Source organism: Eucyclogobius newberryi, unplaced genomic scaffold, assembly GCF_026437365.1.
Source record: "Eucyclogobius newberryi isolate DKJ021-1_F unplaced genomic scaffold, fEucNew1.0.hap1 SCAF_17, whole genome shotgun sequence".
In the NCBI taxonomy this organism is placed as follows: domain Eukaryota; kingdom Metazoa; phylum Chordata; class Actinopteri; order Gobiiformes; family Gobiidae; genus Eucyclogobius; species Eucyclogobius newberryi.
This window is the reverse complement of record NW_027315801.1, coordinates 18,778,438-18,806,183: the sequence shown is the minus strand read 5'-3', so window position 1 is coordinate 18,806,183 and position 27,746 is coordinate 18,778,438. Positions and strand designations below refer to the sequence as shown.

The window sequence follows — 27,746 nt, the reverse complement described above, 5'->3', positions numbered from 1 at the left end:
CGGGGCGATGTGAACGGTCGGTCGGGGCGATGTGAACGGTCGACGCGATGTGAACGGTCGGGTCGACGTGAAAGGTCGGGACGATGTGAACGGCGATGTGAACAGTCGGGACGACGTGAACGGCGATGAGAACAGTTGGGACGACGCGAACGGCGATGAGAACAGTCGGGACGACGTGAACGGCGATGAGAACAGTCGGGACGACGTGAACGGTGATGTGAACAGTTGGGACGATGACAACGTGAATGGTCGGGACGACGTGAACGGTCGGGGCGAAGAGAACGGTTGGGACAATGTGAACGGTCGGGACGATGACGACGTGAACGGTCGGGACGATGTGAACAGTCGGGACGATGTGAACGGTCGGGACAATTTGAACGGTCGGGACAATTTGAACGGTCGGGACGATGTGAACGGTCGGTCGGGGCGACATGACCGGTCGGGAGGACGTGAACGGTCAGGATGACGTGAACGTCGGGGCGACGTGAACGGTCGGGACGACGTGAACGGTGGGGCAACGTGAACGGTCGGGGCGACGTGAACGGTGGGGCGACGTGAACGGTCGGGGCGATGTGAACGGTCGGGGCGATGTGAACGGTTGGGACGATGTGAACGGTCGGAACGATGTGAACTGTCGGGACGACGTGAACGGTGATGTGAACGGTTGGGACTATGACAACGTGAATGGTCGGGACGACGTGAACGGCGATGAGAACAGTTGGGACGACGCGAACGGCGATGAGAACAGTCGGGACGACGTGAACGGCGATGAGAACAGTCGGGACGACGTGAACGGCGATGAGAACAGTCGGGACGACGTGAACGGTGATGTGAACAGTTGGGACGATGACAACGTGAATGGTCGGGACGACGTGAACGGTCGGGGCGAAGAGAACGGTTGGGACAATGTGAACGGTCGGGACGATGACGACGTGAACGGTCGGGACGATGTGAACAGTCGGGACGATGTGAACGGTCGGGACAATTTGAACGGTCGGGACGATTTGAACGGTCGGGACGATTTGAACGGTCGGGACGATGTGAACGGTCGGTCGGGGCGACGTGACCGGTCGGGAGGACGTGAACGGTCAGGATGACGTGAACGTCGGGGCGACGTGAACGGTGGGGCAACGTGAACGGTCGGGGCGACGTGAACGGTGGGGCGACGTGAACGGTCCGGGCGACGTGAACGGCGATGCGAACGGTCGGGGCGATGCGAACGGTCGGGGCGATGCGAACGGTCGGGGCGATGCGAACGGTCGGGGCGATGCGAACGGTCGGGGCGACCGGGTTCTCCTCCTGAAGAACTGGTTCTCCTCCTGAAGAACTGGTTCTCCTCCTGAAGAACTGGTTCTCCTCCTGATGAACTGGTTGTCCGCCTGATGAACTGGTTCTCCCCACGTTCTCCTCACGTCTCCTCCTCCGCACGTCTTCTCTTCCGCCGTCTGTGAGTAGGTGAATACTTACACCTCTCTGGAGCCTCCAAGACAACTTTAGCTTGAGATGCCAATTTGAACGGTCGGGGCGATGTGAACGGTCGGGACGATGTGAACGGTCGGAACGATGTGAACGGTCGGGACGACGTGAACGGTGATGTGAACGGTTGGGACGATGACAACGTGAATGGTCGGGACGACGTGAACGGTCGGTCCTTAGAGAACGGTTGGGACAACGTGAACGGTCGGGACGATGACGACGTGAACGGTCGGGACGATGACGACGTGAACGGTCAGGACGACGTGAACGGTTGGGGCGAAGAGAACGGTCGGGACGATGTGAACGGTCAAGACGATGTGAACGGTCGGTCGGGGTGATTTGAACGGTCGGGGCGATGTGAACGGTTGGGGCGATGTGAACGGTTAGGTCGGGGCGATGTGAACGGTCGGGTCGACGTGAACGGTCGGGACGACGTGAACGGTCGGGACGACGTGAACGGTCGGGGCGACGTGAACGTTCGGGACGATGTTAACGGTCGGGGCGACGTGAACGGTCGGGGCGACGTGAACGGTGGGGCGAAGAGAACGGTCGGGACCACGTGAACGGCGATGTGAACAGTCGAGACGACGTGAACGGCGATGAGAACAGTTGGGACGACGCGAACGGCGATGAGAACAGTCGGGACGACGTGAACGGCGATGAGAACAGTTGGGACGACGCGAACGGCGATGAGAACAGTCGGGACGAAGCGAACGGCGATGAGAACGGTCGGGACGACGTGAACGGTGATGAGAACGGTCGGGATGACGTGAACGGTCGGGGCGACGTGAACGGCGATGAGAACGGTCGGGACGACGTGAACGGTGATGAGAACGGTCGGGACGACGTGAACGGTCGGGGCGACGTGAACGGCGATGTGAACGGTCGGGATGACGAGAACGGCGATGAGAACAGTCGGGACGATGTGAACGGCGATGAGAACAGTCGGGACGACGTGAACGGTGATGTGAACAGTTGGGACGATAACAACGTGAATGGTCGGGACGACGTGAACGGTCGGGGCGAAGAGAACGGTTGGGACAATGTGAACGGTCGGGACGATGACGACTTGAACGGTCGGGACGAAGTGAACGGTCGGGACGATGTGAACGGTCGGGACGATGTGAACGGTCGGGACGATGTGAACGGTCGGGACGATGTGAACGGGCGGGACGATTTGAACGGGCGGGACGATTTGAACGGTGGGGCGACGTGAACGGTCGGGGCGACGTGAACGGCGATGTGAACGGTCGGGATGACGAGAACGGTCGGGGGGGGGTGAACGGTCGGGGGGGGGGGACGTGAACGGCGATGTGAACGGTCGGGACGATGTGAACGGCGACGTGAACGGTCGGGACGATGTGAACGGCGACGTGAACGGTCGGGTCGACGTGAACGGCGATGTGAACGGTCGGGACGACGTGAACGGTCGGGGCGACGTGAGCGGTGGGGCGAAGAGAACGGTCGGGACGACGTGAACGGCGATGAGAACAGTCGGGACGACGTGAACAGCGATGAGAACGGTCGGGACGACGTGAACGGTCGGGGCGACGTGAACGGCGATGTGAACGGTCGGGATGACGAGAACGGTCGGGGGGGATGAACGGTCGGGGCGGGACGACGTGAACGGCGATGTGAACGGTCGGGACGACGTGAACGGCGATGTGAACGGTCGGGGCGACGTGAACGGTCGGGGCGACGTGAACGGTCGGGACGACGTGAACGGTTGGGACGACGTGAACGGCGATGTGAACGGTCGGGACGACGTGAACGGTCGGGACGACGTGAACGGTCGGGGCGACGTGAACGGTCGGGACGACGTGAACGGTCGATGTGAACGGTCGGGACGATGACGACGTGAGCGGTCGGAACAATGTAAACGGTCAGGACGATGTGAACGGTCGGGGCGATGTGAACGGTCGGGGCGATGTGAACGGTCGGGGCGATGACGATGTGAACGGTCGGAACGATGTGAACGGTCGGGACGACGTGAACGGTGATGTGAACGGTTGGGACGATAACAACGTGAATGGTCGGGACGACGTGAACGGTCGGGGCAAAGAGAACGGTTGGGACAACGTGAACGGTCGGGACGATGATGAAGTGAACGGTCAAGACGACGTGAACGGTCGGGGCGAAGAGAACGGTTGGGACAACGTGAACGGTCGGGACGATGACGACGTGAACGGTCAGGACGACGTGAACGGTCGGGGCGAAGAGAACGGTTGGGACAACGTGAACGGTCGGGACGATGACGACGTGAACGGTCAGGACGACGTGAACGGTCAGGACGATGTGAACGGTCAGGACGACGTGAACGGTCGGGGCGATGTGAACGGTCGGGTCGACGTGAACGGTCGGGGCGACGTGAACGGTCGGGTCGACGTGAACGGTCGGGTCGACGTGAACGGCGATGTGAACGGTCGGGACGACGTGAACGGTCGGGGCGACGTGAGCGGTGGGGCGAAGAGAACGGTCGGGACGACCTGAACGGCGATGAGAACAGTCGGGACGACGTGAACAGCGATGAGAACGGTCGGGACGACGTGAACGGTCGGGACGACGTGAACGGCGATGTGAACGGTCGGGATGACGAGAACGGTCGGGGGGGTGAACGGTCGGGGGGGGACGACGTGAACGGCGATGTGAACGGTCGGGACGATGTGAACGGCGATGTGAACGGTCGGGGCGACGTGAACGGTCGGGACGACGTGAACGGCGATGTGAACGGTCGGGACGACGTGAACGGTCGGGGCGACGTGAACGTTCGGGACGATGTGAACGGTCGGGGCGACGTGAATGGTCGGGTCGACGTGAACGGTCGGGGCGACGTGAACGGTCGGGTCGACGTGAGCGGTGGGGCGAAGAGAACGGTCGGGACGACGTGAACGGCGATGAGAACAGTCGGGACGACGTGAACAGCGATGAGAACGGTCGGGACGACGTGAACGGTCGGGGCGACGTGAACGGCGATGTGAACGGTCGGGATGACGAGAACGGTCGGGGGGGGTGAACGGTCGGGGGGGGACGACGTGAACGGCGATGTGAACGGTCGGGACGATGTGAACGGCGATGTGAACGGTCGGGGCGACGTGAACGGTCGGGACGACGTGAACGGCGATGTGAACGGTCGGGACGACGTGAACGGTCGGGGCGACGTGAACGTTCGGGACGATGTGAACGGTCGGGGCGACGTGAACGGTAGATGTGAACGGTCAGGACGATGACGACGTGAGCGGTCGGAACGATGTAAACGGTCAGGACGATGACGACGTGAGCGGTCGGAACGATGTAAACGGTCAGGACGATGTGAACGGTCGGTCAGGACGATGTGAACGGTCGGTCAGGACGATGTGAACGGTCGGGGCGATGTGAACGGTCGGGGCGATGTGAACGGTCGGGGCGATGTGAACGGTCGGGGCGATGTGAACGGTCGGGGCGATGTGAACGGTCGGGGCGATGACGATGTGAACGGTCGGAACGATGTGAACGGTCGGGACGACGTGAACGGTTATGTGAATGGTTGGACGATGACAACGTGAATGGTCGGGACGACGTGAACGGTCGGGGCGAAGAGAACGGTTGGGAAAACGTGAACGATCGGGACGATGATGACGTGAACGGTCGGGGCGAAGAGAACGGTCAGTCGGGGTGATTTGAACGGTCGGGGCGATGTGAACGGTCGGGGCGATGTGAACGGTCGGGGCGATGTGAACGGTCGGGGCGATGTGAACGGTCGGGGCGATGACGATGTGAACGGTCGGAACGATGTGAACGGTCGGGACGACGTGAACGGTGATGTGAACAGTTGGGACAATGACAACGTGAATGGTCGGGACGACGTGAACGGTTGGGACAATGTGAACGGTCGGGACGATGACGACGTGAACGGTCGGGACGATGTGAACGGTCGGGACGATGTGAACGGTCGGGACGATGTGAACGGTCGGGGCGATTTGAACGGTCGGGACGATGTGAACGGTCGGTCGGGGCGACGTGAACGGTCGGGACGACGTGAACGGTCAGGACGACGTGAACGGTCAGGACGACGTGAACGGTCAGGACGACGTGAACGTCGGGACGACGTGAACGGTCGGTCGGGGCGACGTGAACGGTCGGGACGACGTGAACGGTCAGGACGACGTGAACGGTCAGGACGACGTGAACGGTCGGGGCGACGTGAACGGTCGGGGCGACGTGAACGGTCGGGGCGACGTGAACGGTCGGGGCGACGTGAACGGTCGGAGCGACGTGAACGGTGGGGCGATGTGAACGGTCCGGGCGACGTGAACGGCGATGTGAACGGTCGGGGCGATGTGAACGGTCGGGCCGATGCGAACGGTCGGGGCGACCGGGTTCTCCTCCTGAAGAACTGGTTCTCCTCCTGATGAACTGGTTCTCCTCTTGATGAACTGGTTCTCCTCCTGATGAACTGGTTCTCCTCCTGATGAACTGGTTCTCCTCCTGATGAACTGGTTCTCCCCACGTTCTCCTCACGTCTCCTCCTCCGCACGTCTTCTCTTCCGCCGTCTGTGAGTAGGTGAATACTTACACCTCTCTGGAGCCTCCAAGACAACTTTAGCTTGAGATGCCAACTTGTCTCGTAGGTTGTAGTCCGTCAATTTCTGTCGACTGGATGTCAATGTATTCTTACCTTTCATTGCTTTTTTTCGACTGTGACATTCCCCAATGAGCTTAGTTTCTTCATTTTGAGTATTCGCAGAGGTAAGTGTTAAAATAGCAGCAGAGAATGCGAGGCAAACTTGTCCATCAGAGCAATCTTGGAACTCCATGGTTGGTATTTACATTGTAATAATATGGAAACTAAGGATTTATAGCATTTACCAGGCTTCTTCATCTCATTACCATGTGATTTTTGTGCTGTAAAGTAAAGACATGGCTGTACACAATCACTTTCAGTATGTGTTGTATTTAGATGTGGTAGTTAATGTTCCGAGGTGCAAGTGTGTAAGGTTGGTAGTGGTACCCGAGTCTGCGCAGGGGGCTGCTGTTTGGAAGACTGTCCCCGATGTGGAACTCCACTTTGGAGGGAATCATGTACTGATGAGCCAGCAGCTGCAGCTTTCTCACACGGCTCCTGTCCTCCAGCTGCAGGGTGAGGCTCTGAGGGTACGAGCACAGCCTGGAGGAAGGGACAGGGACAGGCCAGGGAAGAGGGACAGGGACAGGCCAGGGAAGAGAGACAGGCCCGGGAAGAGTACAGGGAAGAGTACAGGGAAGAGGACAGGGAAGAGGACAGGGAAGAGGACAGGGAAGAGGGACAGGGAAGAGGGACAGGCCAGGGAAGAGAGACAGGCCAGGGAAGAGAGACAGGCCAGGGAAGAGAGACAGGCCAGGGAAGAGAGACAGAATGATTAGCATTAGATAATTAAATGTTTTCCAATTATTTAGGCAATATATTCATAAACAACAAAATAACCCGTCCTCTGATATATTATAGTCTGCTAACCCAGTAGATACAACCTCCGTATTTATGGGATTCTTGTAGAAGTTTAGCAGTTCTCAAACTTAAAAAAATCCAGATGTCAATCAGTCTCATATTCTTGGAACTTTTGATGTATTGTTCCTCCAGTGTCTCCTGAGCTTGATGCGTCAGCTCCACTGTCTGTCAGCAGATTGAAGCATGTGCGTCTGTCCATCTGAAGGAGTCAGGTCTCTCATTCACTCTGGAACTTTTTCCCAAAGAGGTTTGGTAGTTTTTCCTGGTCGAGAAGGAGGTTCTAAGGACAGAGGACTCTGGGACATTCATGACAATTGTTTAATCTGTTTTCATTGTCGCCCCTCGAGGCAACTGCTGTTGTGACTTTGGGCGCTACGCATTGAATTGAATTAATTCTGGGTTAGCACTAGATTAGGCCTGCAGTGCTCATAAGAAAAAAAATTAAATAAATATTTTTCTAAAAATGTATCAATGTATTTTTTTATGAATTAACCTTTATTCAACTAGGTTAAACCCCATTTGAGATCGAGATCTTGTTTTCTCATTGTGCTGATGAGGTTGTCCTTGTACCTGCTGGACCTCCATCCTCGGGCTGTGGGCGCGTGCACCTTCAGCTCCTCAGGGCTGTAGTTCTCCTCATGACTGGAAGAGTTCACCACCATGAATTCTAGTTTCCTGGGCATTCCTCTGACAGTTCCTAAAGTACAAAATATGAAAATGCAGATACCTATTAACAAATAAGGAGTTATTATAACCAAGAAATGAAAGCCATGACCACCATAGACCTGATCAGACTGATATATACCTTGAAATGTCTTATTTATAGGCTTTAATAAATATTTCAGTCAGAATTGGACAGCCACTGTATTAATTACATTTTAAAAAATGGGAAAGAGGGTATTTTTGTTCCGACAGACGAAGAATGGGAAAAATGCTTAGAGAGAATTCTGTGGCAGAGTGGTTAGAGCCATCAACCCCCAATAAGTGGGTTTGATTCCCGGGCGCCTAAGGCCTAAAGTCCCTGGGATAGGCTCCAGTCACCCGCCACTCCTAATGGCAGGAGAAAATTAATGGGGATAATTCTGTTGGAAAAGTGCGGAAAAAAGTCATAACACAAGGAAATGCAGATTGTTGGAGAAAGTGTGGCAGCAGGAGCCAAACCATCTCCATGTGTTTCTGTCCTGTTGCTCAGAACTATTGGACTGAAATCAACAAAAAGATACAGAATGTTTTTGGCATTACCGTTCCATTTGATTTCAGGACTATGTATTCATCTTATTATTAAACAACGTAATCCTTCTTCTGGTTATATTAGTGAACACAGGGCTGCAACCTTCAGAGAAAAGAAGCTCTACACAGCAGTGGCGGCTGGTGAATTTTTTTTTTGGTGGGGCTATTTAAAATGTGATAGATGTGATTTCATGCTTTCTGGTGCATTTTAGCCATACTTCAACCTATTTGTCATTTCAGGGGGAGATAACGCGTAGCAAAGCGGGAGATTACCCCCCAGAGAGGGAGGTTTCAATTTCTCTCAGAATTAAGAGAACTTAACAAATAAATACGAACGATAATATCGGGAGTCATACAACAGTACTTGTAGGACGCATATCCGTCCCACTTTATGCCCAACGGCATATTTCTGTATTTTACAGACCGTGCGGAATTGAGCCGGTACTTAAATGACCAGTCAGTAAGTCATGTGAGACCCCACTATCTTTCACGTTGTTCACTCTCATGGTGTGGATGTCCGAGTTGTTCTACAATGAGCTTTTCCTCAAAAGTTCTTCTTCCAAAGGGATGCAGATGTAAGGATTTTACTGAATTTGGGCCGGCGTCGCCATTTTACACACCTCGCTGCTGGAATGAAAACACCTGTTAACAAGCAGCTTCAGTGGTGCATCTTGGTACTTTGGGGCGCTAATCTTCAGCGCCCCAAACCCATAATTTTTTTTTTTTTTTTGCCTAGCAGCAGGGGAGCCATTGGCTTAAATACAGCACAATGGGGCTGATCGAACAAGCGCCCCGGCAAGACAGCCTATTTGGCTACTACACCAAAAATAATAAACGTTCACGTTTTAAACGTGGAACTTGAAAAATAATGTAAATATAATTCTGGAGCGTTCTAAACCCATAAAGCGAAATAATCAATAGCATCCATTATAGGTTATTTTTTCTAAATGAGAGATCATTTAAAAAATAAAATAAAATAAAAACAGGCAGTCAGGTCAGGTGGGGCGGCGCCCCAGCGCCCCCTATGGGCGAGCCGGCACTGCTACACAGACTAAAAAGCTGTTTTCGGGTCGCCCAGGGAATCTGTGCATTGTTGACTTATATTTAATATTTTACACAAATCCATCTACTTTAGAGCATGTTTTATCAGCCAGACTTTTCCCCCGTTTAAACCAACAGTTTCCACTTGATCAGAAATGAAAAAAGATTTGACCCCCAACTGGGACTTATGTTGTTTATGTGAAGTTTTGTGTGCTTCAGTTTTATTTTGATGTGTTTCTCTACCGTCTTTTTTCTATGGCCCTGCTCTTTGTTCTTATATGTGTCCAAGTGTCTAAATGTTTGCTTACGTCATAAGGCTCATACGTCATAAGGCGCTGGTACAGCTGGCAGCCCGGTGTAAACGCTCTCTCTTCTTTCTCACATTTATTGTGCTTTATCTCCTACATTTTGTAAATATAGTTAGTATATTTTGGAGGAGTGTGGAGGAGCCTGAAAACCATCCTTGGCTTCAAAATCCCCCCTGCCCAGACAGAGGGGGATCTACAGTGGGTGAATGATTTAAATGCTCACTTCTTGAGGTTTGATCGGTCACCCGCCCCTCCCCCTGCACAGCTGCACGCTCCCTCTTCCACAGCTGGACAATGCCCTGCATCTGTTCCTCTTCGTTTATCTGCCCCGGACCATCAGCTCCCCACTTCGCATGGATTCACCCATCCCCCCAGCACACGGTCCCCCTGCCAACCACTGACTGTCACAGCAGCACAGGTGAGGAGTGAGCTGAAGAGGATTAAAGTGAGGAAGGCAGCAGGACCTGATGGCATCAGCCCCAGGCTCCTTAAGTCCTGCGCAGATGAACTGTGTGGAGTTATGGAGCATGTCTTCAACATGAGCCTGAAGCTGAGGGTGGTACCACAGGTCTGGAAGACCTCCTGTCTGGTACCTGTGCCTAAGACACCGCGCCCCAAAGACCTCAACAGCTTCAGGCCAGTGGCTCTCACGTCCCACCTGATGAAGACACTGGAGCGGCTAGTCCTGGACCACCTCCGCTCCACCGTGAGCTCAGCCGTGGACCCGCTGCAGTTTGCATATCGGTCTGGCATCGGAGTGGAGGACGCCGTCATCTCCCTGCTGCACCGCTCTCTCTCTCACCTGGAAAAGCCTGGCAGCTCTGTGAGGATTCTGTTCTTCGATCTTTCCAGCGCCTTCAACACCATCCAGCCGCTGCTCCTGAGGGACAAGCTGGAGACGGCTGGTGTGGAGTATGACCTGGCAGAGTGGATCCTGGACTACCTCACAGACCGACCCCAGTTTGTGAGAGCCCGGAACTGTGTGTCTGACACTCGGACCTGCAGTGTGGGGGCGCCCCAGGGCACTGTCCTCGCGCCCTTTCTCTTCACCCTTTACACTGCAGACTTCAGACATGACACGGACAGCTGTGTCCTGCAAAAGTTCTCTGACGACTCTGCCATCATCGGACTCATCACGGACGACGATGACGCGGAGTACAGGGGACTGGCGCAGGACTTTGTGGACTGGTGTCAGCGGAACCACCTCCTCATTAACGCGGGGAAGACCAAGGAGATGGTGGTGGATTTCCGCAGACGTCACTCCACTGCCCCCTCACCAGTGAACATCCAGGGACGGGACATTGAGAGAGTGGACTCATACAAGTACCTGGGTGTTCATCCAACCACAAACTGGACTGGACTCATAACACAGACGCACTGTACAGGAAGAGCCAGAGTCGGCTCTACCTCCTGAGGAGACTCAGGTCTTTTGGAGTGACAGGGCCACTCCTGAAGACCTTCTACGACTCTGTGGTGGCATCGGCCCTCCTGTATGGTGTGGCCTGCTGGAGCAGCAGCATCACAGAGAGGGAGAGGAAGAGGCTGGACAGAGTCATCAAGAAGTCCAGCTCCGTCCTGGGCTGTGCTCTGGACTTGGTGCAGGAGGTGGGGGACAGGAGGGTCCTGGCTAGATTCACATCTATGCTGGACCATGAGTGTCGCCCCCTGCAGGACACTCTCTCCGCTCTGGAGAGCAGCTTCAGTGAGAGACTGATCCACCCTCGATGTGTGAAGGAAAGGTTCCGTAGGTCTTTCCTTCCTGCTGCTGTCAGACTTTATAACAAAAACTGTTAGTACTGAACACTCGCAATACTGACCTAACCTAATACTGATGTGCAATTCTGTCGTATGTGCAATTGCTGTTGGAATTCATGTGCAATTCATGTGCAATTACTGTGAAATTCATGTGCAATCTATGTGCTGTCGTGACACATATTCATGTGCAATTACTGTCGGGATCACATGCAATGGTTTTTATTTATTTATTTGTCTATGGGAGTTTTTATTTATTTATAGGAGATCTTCTACTGAAAGTGTTTTTCAGACTTCCTATAAGTGATCTGTTCTTCTGTATCTACCTCTGTATCTACCTGCGTTGCACCAATGAAATTTCCCCATGTGGGACAATAAAGGAATATCTTATCTTATCTTATCTTATCTTACATAAGGGTAAATTCCCATGACACTTGGAGGTAGTAACAACTGTTAACAAGCAACCAAACTGGAAACATCCATATAAATTACACAACAGTTATGATTTGACACACAATAATACCACATAACGCTTTTATTTTATTGAATGATCATTTAAACTGTCAGAAAAGTGTGTCCTTAAGTGTAATTTGTCTCCGTTTTTCAATGGCACGTCGCATATTGATGACATCACAGAGAGATTTGTTTTAGAACTCTTGTGTTTTATAACATTTCATTTTTTTTTCAAACGTCTTCACAAACTGCAAATTAATGGAAGTAAAACTATGATAAATATTTACCCCAGGGGCTAAAACACCAAATTAAGCCATACTTAGAAAAACAGGAGACTTATATAGACTTATAGACTTATAAAGACTAAACAGAGAATTTGTCACTGAGAATATTGTGATGTCACATGAGCCCAACATCAGACAATATAATATATTATAGATATCTTGTTATTATGTAATCTGGAGACACAAAATAATCTAAATCTTACATACGGTTTCTTTAAAGAGAAGGTTTTGACAAAGTTATATAGATAAATCTAAATTACTATAGATAATTGAAATTTCAGTTGCTTCCTTTGACCAAAAATCTGCAAAGTTCTTTATTAAGATGGCATATTTTTGACATTTTAAGTCACAATCTGTGTGAAATACTTTTCAAAAGGTACTTCGCTACTTTTACTTATTTGTTTATGTTATACTTTTATTTGTACTTGAGTCATGCTTTTGCCACTGTATCTGTAATCGTCTTGTTATTGAATTGTTCTAATAATCAGATTTTACTGGCCATGTAAATGCGCCCAGTGCACATAAAGTTTAAAGACATAAAAGGTTAAATACATAAAGGTTAAAGACATGAGTTCAACAGGTCAGGTTTAGAGAATTTAGTTGTGTTTATCTCCTCTTCAGTGTGAAACTACAAACATAAGGTTCTGGAAGGACATCTCTCACTCACGACCAAGTCAGTGTGGAGCTTTAGCTAACGGGAAACTACGTCCAAGCTCCACAACACGGCCCTGACACTTGTCCTCGGGTCCCTGACACTCGTCCTCGGGTCCCGGGACACTCGTCCTCGGGTCCCGGGACACTCGTCCTCGGGTCCCGGGACACTTGTCCTCGGGTCCCGGGTCCCTGACACTTGTCCTCGGGTCCCGGGTCCCTGACACTTGTCCTCGGGTCCCGGGTCCCGGGTCCCTGACACTTGTCCTCGGGTCCCGGGTCCCTGACACTTGTCCTCGGGTCCCTGACACTTGTCCTCGGCTTGTCTGTTCAGCCCGGTGGTGTCAGACACAAAGATACAAACTAGAAGCTTCTCTGACAGTTTCTTACCGCAAACATCAGCGCGCAGTAGACTAATCGCAGCTCCATGTCGTCTCCATAACCACCGCCGACAACAAACACGACACGCGCCCGCACATGCGCACTCACGCCTCCGCACATGCGCACTCACGCCTCCACACATGCGCACTCACGCCTCTGCACATGCGCACTCACACCCTGGATTTAACCCGTTAGTGAGCGTCCATCATGGCGTTTAGTTCCGGCGGCCATGTTGTGACTGTCAAGGTATTTTGATTTATTTATGATATATTTTAATTGTCAGTAAATCAAACAAATCATGACAGACAATTGTCTACGAAACGTAGGAACACAACGTACGGTTACTGATCAAATCCATATGTTATGTACAAAGCGACAAGAAAAAATAAGACAGAAAGAAAGTGAAAGAAAAAAAAAGTAACAAACAGCTATCGATCAGTGCGTATAACTTTGGTTATTGGAGGTTTTAGGCCATATTTTACACAAGTTTGAATGGCCTTTAGGTTACTGTAGTAAACTGGAAATAGTGGCTTATGCCCTGCAAATGTACACTTATGCAGAAAATATTTAGCATGCAGTAGTAGCAGGCTAATGATACTTTATCTTCTTCAGTTGTTTTGTAAGAAAAATAGTCTACAAGGAACTCATACAAAGCTACATTTTTAATTACAGTTTTCACTTAAATACGTTGATTATTTTTAAAAAATTAAAATACATTATAATTAATCCAAACCAAATATCTGAATGATTTGAAAAGCTCTGGAAGAATTTTGTTTGTTGTATATTTTTTAAAGAGAGGGGGTAATAATGTATTTAGAATGTAACAGTAAAATGTCCTGACAGAGACAAGAATGACGCTCTTCTTGCAACATGATGGACTTTGCATTGCCATGGCAACAAAACACAGGCTATCTCTAGTTTTTCTTATAAAGGGATCCCCTGCGTAAAACCAACGTATTCAAGTTATGTTCTGGGCAGTATATACATCATTATAAAAGTATATATTAGTAAAAAAATACACATTTTGCCTAATAATTTGCTTTAAGAAAAAGAAAAGGAAAAAATAGGAAAAAACATACACGCTCCAATACGTCATCTCATCTGGGACAAAATGCACGTCCACATGTGATTATTAAATGTTTTTGATCGCATTTGACACACATACTGTACACTCCAGATAATATATTTTAACGCAACATATAACTATATTTTCGATACACGTAATTCACCTTTAACAGAATAATAACGTTTTTCTATCACGTTGACGTTCCCGGTTTGCGGAAGTGACGTCGTCCTTGTGCGCACCCTCTGCAGAACCCACACAGCACCCACAGCAGCAGCAGCATGGACTGTGCCGAAGACCGACCCGAATGGCCTGAAATCACCCGAGCGTCCGCAGAAAAGCGGCGTGAGCTGGTGCTGCAGGGGCCGGCTGTGGACAGCAGAGTGTCCGCTTCTGGAGGCTTGTGCTCGGCGCTGTACAGCCTCACTCTGCTCAACTACCTGGAGGTGTCCCAGTGTCCCAGCCTCACCCGGCTCCACGAGGACGTGCGACTGCTCACCCACCTCCAGAGCCTGGTGCTGTGCAGGAACAGGCTGACCTCAGTGCCCCGGCTGGACGCTCTGCAGGTGAGTCATGGTCCCGCTTATGGTCCCAGTCATGGTCCCAGTCATGGTCCCATCCTCATGGTCCCATCCTCATGGTCCCATCCTCATGGTCCCATCCTCATGGTCACATCCTCATGGTCCCGCTCATGGTCCCACTCAGCAGCATCAGCAGCATCATCATGTAACTCTCTGGTCTGCTTTGGTTCTCATTTGAAGCCAAGTCCTGTTTTGACCCTGCTGTGCACAGATAGTCCTGTTTTGACCCTGCTGTGCACAGATAGTCCTGTTTTGACCCTGTTGTGCAGTTAGTCCTGTTTTGACCCTGTTGTGCACAGATAGTACTGTTTTGACCCTGTTGTGCAGTTAGTCCTGTTTTGACCCTGTTGTGCACAGATAGTACTGTTTTGACCCTGCTGTGCACAGTTAGTCCTGTTTTGACCCTGTTGTGCACAGTTAGTCCTGTTTTGACCCTGTTGTGCACAGATAGTACTGTTTTGACCCGTTTTACCTCTGAAGTCCTGCTTAACTACTGCTTAAGTACCGTTTTTGGTTCATAGTTGGTTTCCAACTTCCAAAAAAAAAAAATCATAGTCAAAGTAGGTTTCATATATTTTGATCACATTATGAATTATAAAACACATTTTCAAAGAGCTTATTTCCCTCTCTTAAAGCAACAGTGTTTCAGGTGGAAAGTCACAGTATGAGTACAAAGGTAAATACAAAGGTAAAAACTAAAAAATTGTCCGTTGAGTTTTTTTTTGTTTTTAATGTATTTTTTTTATGAAAAACTGTGGAATTGAACTCTCCAGGACAGGTATGAGTCAGGTCTGTGGAGAGGCGAGCTGGCTCACTGTCCGGATGCTTGTTTTTAAATGTAAATAAAGCCATCCAACATGAACAAATATGTTTTCTTGGGGGAGAATCCACACTGGGGCTTTAAGTCCCTCTGAAGTCCTGGTTAAGATTGCACTTAGTCCAGTTTTAACGCTAACGTACACCTACAGTTTAGACTGGCTTTAGTTTAGACTGGCTTTAGTTTAGACTGGCTTTAGTTTAGACTGGCTTTAGTTTAGACTGGCTTTAGTTTAGACCGGCTTTAGTTTAGACCGGCTTTAGTTTAGACCGGCTTTAGTTTAGACCGGCTTTAGTTTAGACCGGCTTTAGTTTAGACCGGCTTTAGTTTAGACCGGCTTCAGTTTAGACCGGCTTTAGTTATGGCTGTGTTTCCCAACCTGAGGTACGCGAGCGCTTGTCAGGGCGCACTGTAGCCAACCTGAAGAAGAAATAAAGTGATCAAAACTATTTTGACTAAAGTTAGTATTACAGTAAGAATATAATACTATAAATTGGTCTTTTAACAGCCACATTATTTGTAAAAGCTAAATCATTTACATTAATCTTATAAAATAAAATATGTTCACTACATATTTACATTCATGTGTCTTACTCCAGGCAAAACGGTGTAAAAATGTTGTGGTTTTCTGCTGGTTCTGGCTTGCTTTGTCCTTACTTGCTCCTTTAGTCTTGATTTATTTGTTTTCAGTCCTGGTTTAGGCTGCGATAAAACAAGAAAATGTATTCTTTGGAATAAGAATAATCCATCCCCGATTAATGTGTGTATTATTTTTTTAAATTGATTATATTTTTTTAAAACAATTAAAATGGCTTTCGATATTAACAGACTTAATTATTGTTAGGCAGGTGGTTAGGCAGGTGGTTAGGCAGGTGGTTAGGCCGGTGGTTAGGCCGGTGGTTAGGCCGGTGGTTAGGCAGGTGGTTAGGCAGGTGGATAGGCCGGCGGTTAGGCAGGCGGTTAGGCCGGCGGTTAGGCCGGTGGTTAGGCAGGTGGTTAGGCCGGTGGTTAGGCAGGTGGTTAGGCCTGTGGTTAGGCCTGTGGTTAGGCAGGTGGTTAGGCCGGTGGTTAGGCCGGTGGTTAGGCCGGTGGTTAGGCCGGTGGTTAGGCCGGTGGTTAGGCAGGTGGTTAGACAGGTGGTTAGGCCGGTGGTTAGGCCGGTGGTTAGGCAGGTGGATAGGCAGGTGGATAGGCCGGCGGTTAGGTCAGAGAATTTCCTGACACTTGGTGTAAAAAAACCTTTCTTGTACCACTGTTCCTCTCTGACTCTGTCCGCAGGCGCTGAAGGTCCTGGACCTGTCTGTGAACGCTCTGGAGACCTTACCAGAGGGTGTGAGCGGGCTGAAGGAGCTGACCACCCTGAACCTGAGCTGTAACAGCCTGGTGACTCTGCCTGAGGGACTGAGCCAGTGTCCCAAACTGTCCACCCTCAACGTGTCCAAGAACCGCCTGAGCAGCTTGCCCTCTGACCTCTGCTCTGAGCGCCTGGAGCTGCTCAGTACTGTGCTGGCCTCAGACAACCTGATCCAGGAGCTGAGCGCCCACGTGCACAGGCTGCCCGCACTCAAGGTCTGGTCCTGGGGCTGGGCTGATTCTGGGAACTGTCTAGTTAAATACACCAAACACAGGTTTAACTTAGCACTGTGAACATCGATGCAGTAGTAGTACTTGGAGTAAAGTTGTCAAAAGTATTGAAAATCAGATCCTTAGCGATACTAAAATTAGAATCAAAATGAGATGCTAATTTGAGTAGCTAGTATCAAGACTAAAGATCCCTTTAACTAGAAACATCTGGCCTTTCCTGGAAAGCTTTAGAATAATACTGAGCTTAAGCAGAACTATTATAATACCACAAGGGTTAATACATACATTACTATTATGTAGTTTTGATAATGTCAGTCTGTTGTTTGAAACGTTGACCTAAAAAAAGAGCTTTATTATTATTATTCATTATTGTGGTATCAAAATTGGTATCGAGAATCAAGTGTATTCCTATGTATTGAAATTGAGTTTGAAGTTTTAGTATCAGTAGTATTAGTGGTAATAATTGACTTAATCACCTTACAGGCCCCTCAAAGCTACACTATAGTCTTTATTCCACTCAAAACCTGGTCGTTGTAAACTACTTCTGTAGCCACAGCTGCCCTGTGGCAGACTGGCAGAAGCCAGGCGCCATCATTTCACTTCCACAGACGACACCTCCTGATGGACACAGTGAGTCTGTCTCGAGGCCAGAACCCGAGCACGAGGCAGATGCCACCAAACGGTCATACGTTTATTCCTGCAGAGTACTGAGTACTGCCAGTTTCTCACATGACAAGCGGTGTAATCTCTCCTGATGCTGTTATTTAAGATATGACATTAAGTGGTTATATATGTGAATATAAAAGTTGAATAGCATCTCAAAAGAACCGTACGCAAAAGTTTAATTTTAAATGTCATAAACACCCTCTGTGTCCCCAGACACAAGGTAAACATGTTCAAATCAAATATAACTTTTACTGATCACACTCCTGATTTAGGGTGCGTTTAAACGTGCACATTTACCTCATCACAACTGAGACTAAACCTGGACTATTCCAGAACTAAACCAGGACTATATCAGGACCAACACAAGTCCAAATCAGGACGAAAATTGACTTAATTTAGGACGACATAAAAGCAAGTGTAAACACACCCCGTGTCCAATCAGAAAGCCTGACGAGCCCTGTGTGAAACCTGTGCTTTAGCCTCTCTCTGATTGGAGGAAACCTAAAGCCCAGCTCCTGCACAATCATGAGTCAGTGCTAGTTCAGCCTCTGCTGCTCAGAGAGACTGGGATTCTGGTTGCCTGACCAGCCATTCCCAACACGTTTTGGCTAATCAAGACGCATTCAAACAGAATGTGGGCGGGGCTGGTGGGTCAGGCAAGGATTCTGGAGCATGAGCCATGACCTGAACACAAACTGGATGTGTCTCTGCAGCAAGTGCTGTCTTTGTGTCCTTAGGCAAGACAATCGCCCACATGTGTGAGGGGCTGATGATGGTCCAGCCTCTCCTCAGTCTTCCCCAGGGCGGCTGTGGCTACAACAGTAGATTACCACCATTGAGTGTAGAGTGACTAAACAATGACCGTAAAGCACATTATTATTATGATTCAAAGATATTCTCTATGACATGGACTAATATTCTATTATAATATATATTATAATACAGCAATCCATAGGTTTCAACAATTTATTTTTATCTTTATTATTTTCCCCCTCCATCCCTTGTTGCGTAATGGGAGGTTTTGTCTATGGGAGTTTTTGTTTATAGGAGATCTTCTACTGAAAGTGTTTTTCAAACTTCTTATAAGTTATCTGTTCTTTTCTTCTGTATCTACCTGCGTTGCATCAATGAAATTTCCCCATGTGGGACAATAAAGGAATATCTTATCTTAATTTAAAACTAAAATATATATTATGCGGTACCTTTTGATTTGGAAAAATATACTCTATGTTGCATAAAAATGAATGCTTTAAACTTGTGAATTTCTTAAAATAATCTGAGTATCTCTCCACAGATCTTGGACCTGTCCAACAACAAGCTGAGTGAAATCCCTCCAGCTCTGAGTGACTGCTCCAAACTCAAAGAAATCAACTTTAAAGGTTCTAAACCATGACCTGAAAAGGACTTGTTCTAAACCATGACCTGAAAAGGGCTTGTTCTAAACCATGACCTGAAAAGGACACGTTCTAAACCATGACCTGTAAAGGGCTTGTTCTAAACCATGACCTGAAAAGGACACGTTCTAAACCATGACCTGTAAAGGGCTTGTTCTAAACCATGACCTGTAAAGGACTTGTTCTAAACCATGACCTGAGAAGGGCTTGTTCTAAACCATGACCTGTAAAGGACTTGTTCTAAACCATGACCTGTAAAGGACTTGTTCTAAACCATGACCTGTAAAGGGCTTGCTCTAAACCATGACCTGTAAAGGACTTGTTCTAAACCATGACCTGTAAAGGACTTGTTCTAAACCATGACCTGAAAAGGGCTTGTTCTAAACCATGACCTGAAAAGGACTTGTTCTAAACCATGACCTGAAAAGGGCTTGTTCTAAACCATGACCTGAAAAGGACTTGTTCTAAACCATGACCTGAAAAGAGCTTGTTCTAAACCATGACCTGAAAAGAGCTTGTTCTAAACCATGACCTGTAAAGGGCTTGTTCTAAACCATGACCTGAAAAGGACTTGTTCTAAACCATGACCTGAAAAGGGCTTGTTCTAAACCATGACCTGAAAAGGACTTGTTCTAAACCATGACCTGAAAAGGACTTGTTCTAAACCATGACCTGTAAAGGGCTTGTTCTAAACCATGACCTGAAAAGGACTTGTTCTAAACCATGACCTGAAAAGGACTTGTTCTAAACCATGACCTGTAAAGGACTTGTTCTAAACCATGACCTGTAAAGGACTTGTTCTAAACCATGACCTGAAAAGGACTTGTTCTAAACCATGACCTGAAAAGGACTTGTTCTAAACCATGACCTGAAAAGGGCTTGTTCTAAACCATGACCTGTAAAGGACTTGTTCTAAACCATGACCTGAAAAGGGCTTGTTCTAAACCATGACCTGAAAAGGACTTGTTCTAAACCATGACCTGAAAAGGACTTGTTCTAAACCATGACCTGAAAAGGGCTTGTTCTAAACCATGACCTGTAAAGGACTTGTTCTAAACCATGACCTGTAAAGGACTTGTTCTAAACCATGACCTGTAAAGGACTTGTTCTAAACCATGACCTGAAAAGGACTTGTTCTAAACCATGACCTGAAAAGGACTTGTTCTAAACCATGACCTGTAAATGACTTGTTCTAAACCTTGACCTGAAAAGGACTTGTTCTAAACCATGACCTGAAAAGGACTTGTTCTAAACCATGACCTGAAAAGGGCTTGTTCTAAACCATGACCTGAAAAGGACTTGTTCTAAACCATGACCTGAAAAGGACTTGTTCTAAACCATGACCTGAAAAGGACACGTTCTAAACCATGACCTGTAAAGGGCTTGTTCTAAACCATGACCTGAAAAGGACTTGTTCTAAACCATGACCTGAAAAGGACTTGTTCTAAACCATGACCTGAAAAGGACTTGTTCTAAACCATGACCTGAAAAGGACTTGTTCTAAACCATGACCTGAAAAGGGATTTCCCAATTGTATTCCATAAAACATGATGTCAATTGTAGTGTTCAAAGAACAATGATTTCCAATGTTTCCTTTCTAGGTAACAAGCTGCGGGACCGGCGCCTGGAGAAGATGGTGAACGGCTGTCAGACAAGGTCTGTTCTGGAGTACTTGAGAGGGAAGGGCCGTGCAGGGCCAGAGGGGGGCAGCGACGGGCCCCGCAACGCAGACAAGAACAAGAAAGGCCCCTTGAGTAAGAAGAAAGGCAGAGCACCAGAGGTAAAACAGATTTACTCTGCCAGATGAGTTCAGCGCTCAGTCTCTCTCAAATGTAATACTCCTGACTCCACATTTACAAATGTATACCATACATACATACACATACACACACATATACACACCAGTTGTGGGCCGTCAGGGCAAGCAAGGCCTTCTTTGCTAGCCTAAACATAATCAGAATATGATTAAAAAATATATATATTTTCTCACAAATTTTTATTACATTATTCCCCAAAGTAAGAGTTATACTCTTCATTTCATGGCTTTCCTCTTGGTTCTACTGCTTCTGCCCCAGGTTGAGATTTGGAGGGCTGGTCTTATGTTAGAGCTTTTATCCAATCATATTCAGCCATCATGTGTTGCCAGGGGTCTAAAATCTGCTGAGGCCTTCAGACCTCAACAGAGCTGGTGCTTGTAGCTTAAAGTGAATGGAAATGAAAATGATGTGTCAACCAATCAGCTTCAGAGTTGGCTCTTGTACGTCTGCTGCTGTTGCTCAGGAGCCATCTAACAGGTGCATCACGTGCACGTCTTTTGATTGGATCACCAATATTAAGAAGCAGGTCCTATGGGCAGGGCTATGCAGAACCTCAGAAACTGAATGAGGAAACTGGATGTGACAGACACATTAATCCTGTACTACTAAGCTGTTTTTTCAACCTACAACGGCGGATGGAGGATAATATATCAATTTGGTCGAGGATATAATTATAATGCCTTTCTCAAGACGAACTTTTCAAGAAAAGATAGACATTGTAAGGAGAGGTTGTCCAACGCCGACGCTGTTACAGGCGGGTTTGTTCCCACTTTCAAAGTTTGGACATGGCGCGGTGAAAACTCGTTAATTGCGTTGACAACGAGCGGAGAACGGCGTGGAGAACGCGCGGACATTTGCTGGAAAATGCACGGACACCGGTGTGAAGAACGCACGGAGCGGACAGAACGCACGGGTCGGACACCCGCGTTAAGAACCCACAGAGCGGACAGAACGCACGGAGCGGACAGAACGCACGGAGCGGACAGAACGCACGGAGCGGACAGAACGCACGGAGCGGACAGAACGCACGGAGCGGTAAGAACGCACGGAGCGGTAAGAACGCACGGAGCGGTAAGAACGCACGGAGCGGACACCCGTGTTAAGAACGCAAGGAGCAAGAACGCACGGAGCGGACACCCGCGTTAAGAACGCACGGAGCGGACGCACGGAGCGGACACCCGTGTTAAGAACGCAAGGAGCAAGAACGCACGGAGCGGACACCCGTGTTAAGAACGCATGGGGCGAACGCACGGAGCGGACACCCGCGTTAAGAACGCACGGAGCGGACGCATGGAGCGGACACCCGCGTTAAGAACGCAAGGAGCAAGAACGCACGGAGCGGACACCCGCATTAAGAACGCACGGAGCGGACACCCGCGTTAAGAACGCACGGAGAACGATGTGGACAACGAGCGGACAACGTGCGGAGAGCGGAGCGGAGAACACACGGACATCGGCACAGAGAAGGTGAGGCAACGCCTGTTCAAACTGCGTTTCTGTCTAAATGTATAGTGTCTAGAGCCATGGCATAATGATGGTAATAAGAGGTGGATTCATTCGGGTGGGACTGTGTATGACCTCATTGAAGGCCCAAGCCCCAGACCCACGGCCCGCCACTGATACATACACATACACACATACACACACAATGGAACACACACTTACACACACACACACACACACACATATAGGAACACACACACACACACACATATAGGAACACACACACACACAGGAACACACACACACACACACACACACAGGAACACTCACACACACACACACACACACATATAGGAACACACACACACAGGAACACACACACACACACACTGCGGTCGACTGCAGGTTCCAAAAACAACACCAAAAATAATTGCGGTAATTTAAATCCAGGTTAATCTTGGCGTCCCTGGAGTCATGTTGTTTTATTTGAACAGAGTTTAATATAATAATCCAAACAGTCAATGGGACCGTGTCATTGGTTGCCTGGTGTTTCCACAACCACAAAGTGCAAAGTCCTTCCACAGACTGAGGTCAGCGCCGTCCTTGGAGAGAGTCGTTCAATGCTGCTTGTGTCTTTACAGAAGGATTAATTCATATTTAATTCTAAACCTCATTTTTTACGGCAATTTTTCAAATCTACTTTCCTCAAATACTAAACAATCCCAAAATCAGATCCAAAATCCTCTCTAAATGTTTTTGTATCTAATGTGTCACAAAATGAAGCAAGCTGATTTATATGTCCCAAATATGTGCAGTTTACATAAATGTTTTATATAAAAACTTGTGTAAACTGCAAATCTGCAAATCACTATTCTAAAACTTGTTCAGCCGTAAACAAAACTTGTTATTGAAATAAAAATAACTTTTAATTCCTTGATTAATTTTTGTGATTAATAATTAATCAATCAAAGTACAAAGTTCTCCCTCCTCAGTGTACTTAGTTCTCCCTCCTCAGTGTACTTGGTTCTCCCTCCTCAGTGTACTTGGTTCTCCCTCCTGAGTGTACTTGGTTCTCCCTCCTCAGTGTACTTAGTTCTCCCTCCTCAGTGTACTTAGTTCTCCCTCCTCAGTGTACTTGGTTCTCCCTCCTGAGTGTACTTGGTTCTCCCTCCTGAGTGTACTTGGTTCTCCCTCCTGAGTGTACTTGGTTCTCCCTCCTGAGTGTACTTGGTTCTCCCTCCTGAGTGTACTTGGTTCTCCCTCCTGAGTGTACTTGGTTCTCCCTCCTGAGTGTACTTGGTTCTCCCTCCTGAGTGTACTTGGTTCTCCCTCCTGAGTGTACTTGGTTCTCCCTCCTGAGTGTACTTGGTTCTCCCTCCTGAGTGTACTTAGTTCTCTTGTATAATACAGTATTTTGCCTGTGCTGTGCAGCCGGAGGAGCAGGACCCCCTGGAGGACCTGGCCCTGCTGGTGCGGGTGCTGCACGTGTCCTCGGCCCCTCCGGCTCTCACTGTGACCGTGAGCCCGGAGGTGAAGGGGGTGCGGCCTTACCTGGTGTGCTGCCTGGTCCAGGGGCTCGTGCTCAGGCCTGGGAACGCCCTCAAGAGGTTTCTGGTGGCCCAGGTACAGAAGCAGAAGCATTTATCAGAACCACTTCACTGTGATTGGTTACATCACCTTTGTCAGTCACTTGGAGCAGTGTGTGTGCAGTAGTGTGTGAGCAGTAGTGTGTGTGCAGTAGTGTGTGTGCAGTAGTGTGTGTGCAGTAGTGTGTGTGCAGTAGTGTGTGTGCAGTAGTGTGTGTGCAGTAGTGTGTGTGCAGTAGTGTGTGTGCAGTAGTGTGTGTGCAGTAGTGTGTGTGCAGTAGTGTGTGTGCAGTAGTGTGTGTGCAGTAGTGTGTGAGCAGTAGTGTGTGTGCAGTAGTGTGTGTGCAGTAGTGTGTGTGCAGTAGTGTGTGTGCAGTAGTGTGTGTGCAGTAGTGTGTGTGCAGTAGTGTGTGAGCAGTAGTGTTTGTGCAGTAGTGTGTGTGCAGTAGTGTGTGAGCAGTAGTGTGTGTGCAGTAGTGTGTGTGCAGTAGTGTGTGAGCAGTAGTGTGTGAGCAGTAGTGTGTGAGCAGTAGTGTGTGTGCAGTAGTGTGTGTGCAGTAGTGTGTGTGCAGTAGTGTGTGAGCAGTAGGAATTAGTTAAATCTGAGTTTAGTTTGCCTCTCTAGAAAGTGTATTATAAAAGCTGCACTTACTGTGGCCAAATGCAGTCCACTTTTAGACCGGGTTTAGACCTTGTTTAGACCTTGTTTAGACCGGGTTTAGACTGGGTTTAGCCCTGTGTTTATTCTGTGACGTGTTTGAGAGACAGGGCAGTGTTATAATATGTCCTGTGTCCAGCGTGGGACATTTCTGCTGCCCTCATGTTCAAATACATTTAGAATAATAACTTGTGCTTTGGACATTTGTAGACTAAGCTCCATGAAGATTTATGTGGGAAAAGAACCACTGCGACCATCGCCACCCACGACGTGCGCCTGCTCAAGGGCCCACTGACTTACGGAGTCAAACCCCCCTCTCAGCTGAAGGTACAGCCTCACCACTCGTTGTGTTCACCACCATTTACACATGATTATACATTCATTTATTTAAGGATGATCACAAAAAAAGTAGTGCATCAAAATGAGGGCTAAATGATTTTGAAATGGCAGTAACACTCGATAATGTCTTTAAATCATTCAGCTGATCTGGGACATATTCGAAATGCTTTAGCCTTCATAGGACGCTCTCTGCGTGCTCGTTTCAGATCACGGCGCTGGGGCGGAAGGAGATGACGGCTGTGGAGCTGATCAGACTCCTGCACCTGGAGGCGGAGGAGCTGAGGAAGCACAAGAAACGGCAGAACGTCACTGGGCTCCACAAGTGCGTTTGGCTCTGAGAACAAGAGGGCAGTGTTGGTCAGGGCAGTAGTAAAATATTGTCTACAAGAAAATAAATACCAAATGGTTCTTTTTTGATATTAGCGAAAAGCTGTTGGCCTGATTATGGGCGTTCTTACCCTATTGTTCTGTTGGTGACAAATACGACACAGAGCACTTCTTGTTTTGGCACATTTATGTTGAGTGACATTGTGATCCTATACATACAATATATCTTGGCATTTCAAATACTCCAGACTGATATTTCGAAATTGAGACGTTTCGCCTGCCATCCGGAAGTCATTTTCAATCTGAGGTACCTGCCAGAGAAACGAGGATCTCAACAGCACTGATTAGTCCCACCCCAAAGAGGAGGAGTCCCAAGCTGAAAGGACTCTGCTTTTGTTTAGCTGCTAACTTCATTATGGCTCGTTTTACCCTATTGTTCTGACCATGAAATGATACTATAAAAAACAAGACACAGCAGTTCCAGCTTTTTATGTCAACAGATGTTTTAGTTGGATGGCATTGGTGGTTAAAACTATCCTTTCCAAATGTATCTTAACATCTCAAACATTAATTGAACACGTTGTGGCTAAATATATTATAAATAGTAGTAAATAGTCCTAGTTAAATAGTTCACATTGTGCCGTCATGTGGGGCCTTTAGGGTCAGTTTGGGTGCAGTGTGACTTGTGCGTTCTCCCTGGTTCAGTGCAGTTTGTGTGTCAGGTACCTGCAGCTCCTGGACGGGCAGCCTCTGTACCCCTGTCTGACGGACGCAGACGGGAGGGTCGTGTCCTTCCCCCCCATCACCAACAGTGAGCACACCAAGGTGAGCCACATCCCAGCTTCATCTTCCTCACAGCTGGTTTGAGCAGACTGCTATGCACAGAAGGCAGATTGTACCTTAATCCTCGATTTCTGTTCAAAGAAGCCTCCTGTGCCAGTACAAGGCACACACAAAACATGTTTTTATCATCGACTATAGCTACAAAAGATGTGATGTTGTAGAGATACAGATAAAAACAAAACTCTCACTGTCTGTTTGACGTTTGGTTTGAGCTCTAATATGGATGGCATCTGTAAGTTATTTAAGAACACTGTACTTAGAGATGATGACTTTTCTGTTCAGATCAGTAAGACGACCTCTGAGCTGTTTGTGGAGGTGACCAGTGGCACGAGCCTGCAGACCTGTAAAGACGTCATGGACGCGCTCATTCTGGTAATTTCAGTGTTTCTGGTAAAAGCTCATTGAAAAGGTGTTGAGAGAGGTCAATAACATGACTTTACTTGTTTGTAGTTTAGTATTTTTATGTGGCATGTATGTGATATATTATATAGTTCTAAGTATTATAACTTGGTGAATGATGCACAAGGTTAGTTTCCTGGTGGAAATATACACAATAAAAGCACCTGTAACAGACTTAATGCAAGATAGATATGTTTAATATAATCTATAATCTTACTGTGGAAGATTCCAGGCAATGTAATATGTAATGAGCCCAGCAGGTGGCGACCTCTATCACAAATGTTGCATAGTGCTCCTTGAAAGCTCTGTTTGGAATTCTAGGGAAGAGTTTGATTTTGGTTGTTTTGGCTGTTTTTGGTTACTATCTAAAACCACTTAAAACCTTCTCATGCCACAAATGTAAGGTTTTATTTTGATAGCTGTGATATTCAGTTCAAACTTGTCAGTGAAAGTGTGATGAGCCTCAACACTAACGACCACATGAACACATTCTAGGACCAAAGGGAACGAACTCTTCTTCATGAGACTGTGCACTAACCCTAAACTTTGCTTGGCAGAAAATGTGCGAGCTGAACAGGTTTACATCGGAGCACGCAGAGGAGGCGGGGTCTGACGGAGACTGTAACGCCTCCTCGGACAGCTCCATCAGTGAGCTGACGGTGCAGCAGGTGCGCACCGTCGACCCGGATGGCAGCCTGAAGGTGGTGTACCCCTCCAAGACTGATCTGACCCACTGCCCCGGGCTCACTGTCCTCTGGTAGTGACCCACTGTCCCGGGCTCACTGCCCTCTGGTAGTGACCCACTGCCCCAGGCTGACCATCCTCTGGTAGTGTCCAAGTCTTTACACAAAAAGAAAATCAATCGTTTGCATTTTTCAGTTTATTTCATACAAAAATATGACATGTCATATATGTAAACATCCAAACCGTAACAAACTAACACCTCTGGTATGTATATAACCTGTACATGCATTTACTGATAAACGTTTTGTACTCGAATATATTCACCTATATTGTTTAATTAAAAGTAAACTGCCCCCTTAATGGACTCTGGTTCAACTTAATAAAAGTCTTTTAAGGTTGCAGAACATGTAACGATCCATGTTAACCACTTGAAAGGGTCAACGTGACATCAGAAAAAGTTAAAGTGCTTATGACGACATTATGACGACACTTTTCACTCAAAAGTAGT

At 48.1% G+C, this 27,746-nt stretch overlaps 2 protein-coding genes across 2 annotated transcripts in view; one reads left to right on the top strand and one right to left on the bottom strand.

The window, feature by feature from the left end:
- The window catches only part of cep104 (centrosomal protein 104), a 65,606-nt gene extending 52,461 nt beyond the window's left edge, over positions 1–13,145 (bottom strand). Inside the window, exons 1-3 of the mRNA XM_072449334.1 lie at positions 13,047–13,145; positions 7,508–7,634; positions 6,464–6,619 (exon numbers count right to left, since the gene is read on the bottom strand). Of these exons, the coding sequence (XP_072305435.1) occupies positions 6,464–6,619; positions 7,508–7,620 (269 nt within the window). The 5' untranslated portion in view covers positions 7,621–7,634; positions 13,047–13,145. The remainder of the gene's footprint in view (positions 1–6,463; positions 6,620–7,507; positions 7,635–13,046) is intronic.
- Positions 13,146–14,338: 1,193 nt separating this feature from the next.
- Positions 14,339–27,329, top strand: lrrc47 (leucine rich repeat containing 47). Its single transcript, XM_072449346.1, has 10 exons — positions 14,339–14,666; positions 16,777–17,067; positions 19,043–19,127; positions 20,744–20,922; positions 23,834–24,025; positions 24,857–24,973; positions 25,192–25,307; positions 26,035–26,137; positions 26,438–26,527; positions 27,112–27,329. The coding sequence occupies exons 1-10, from the start codon at positions 14,382–14,384 to the stop codon at positions 27,313–27,315; spliced, it is 1,662 nt and encodes a 553-aa protein (XP_072305447.1). The 5' UTR covers positions 14,339–14,381; the 3' UTR covers positions 27,316–27,329.
- The last annotated feature ends 417 nt before the right edge of the window (positions 27,330–27,746 follow it).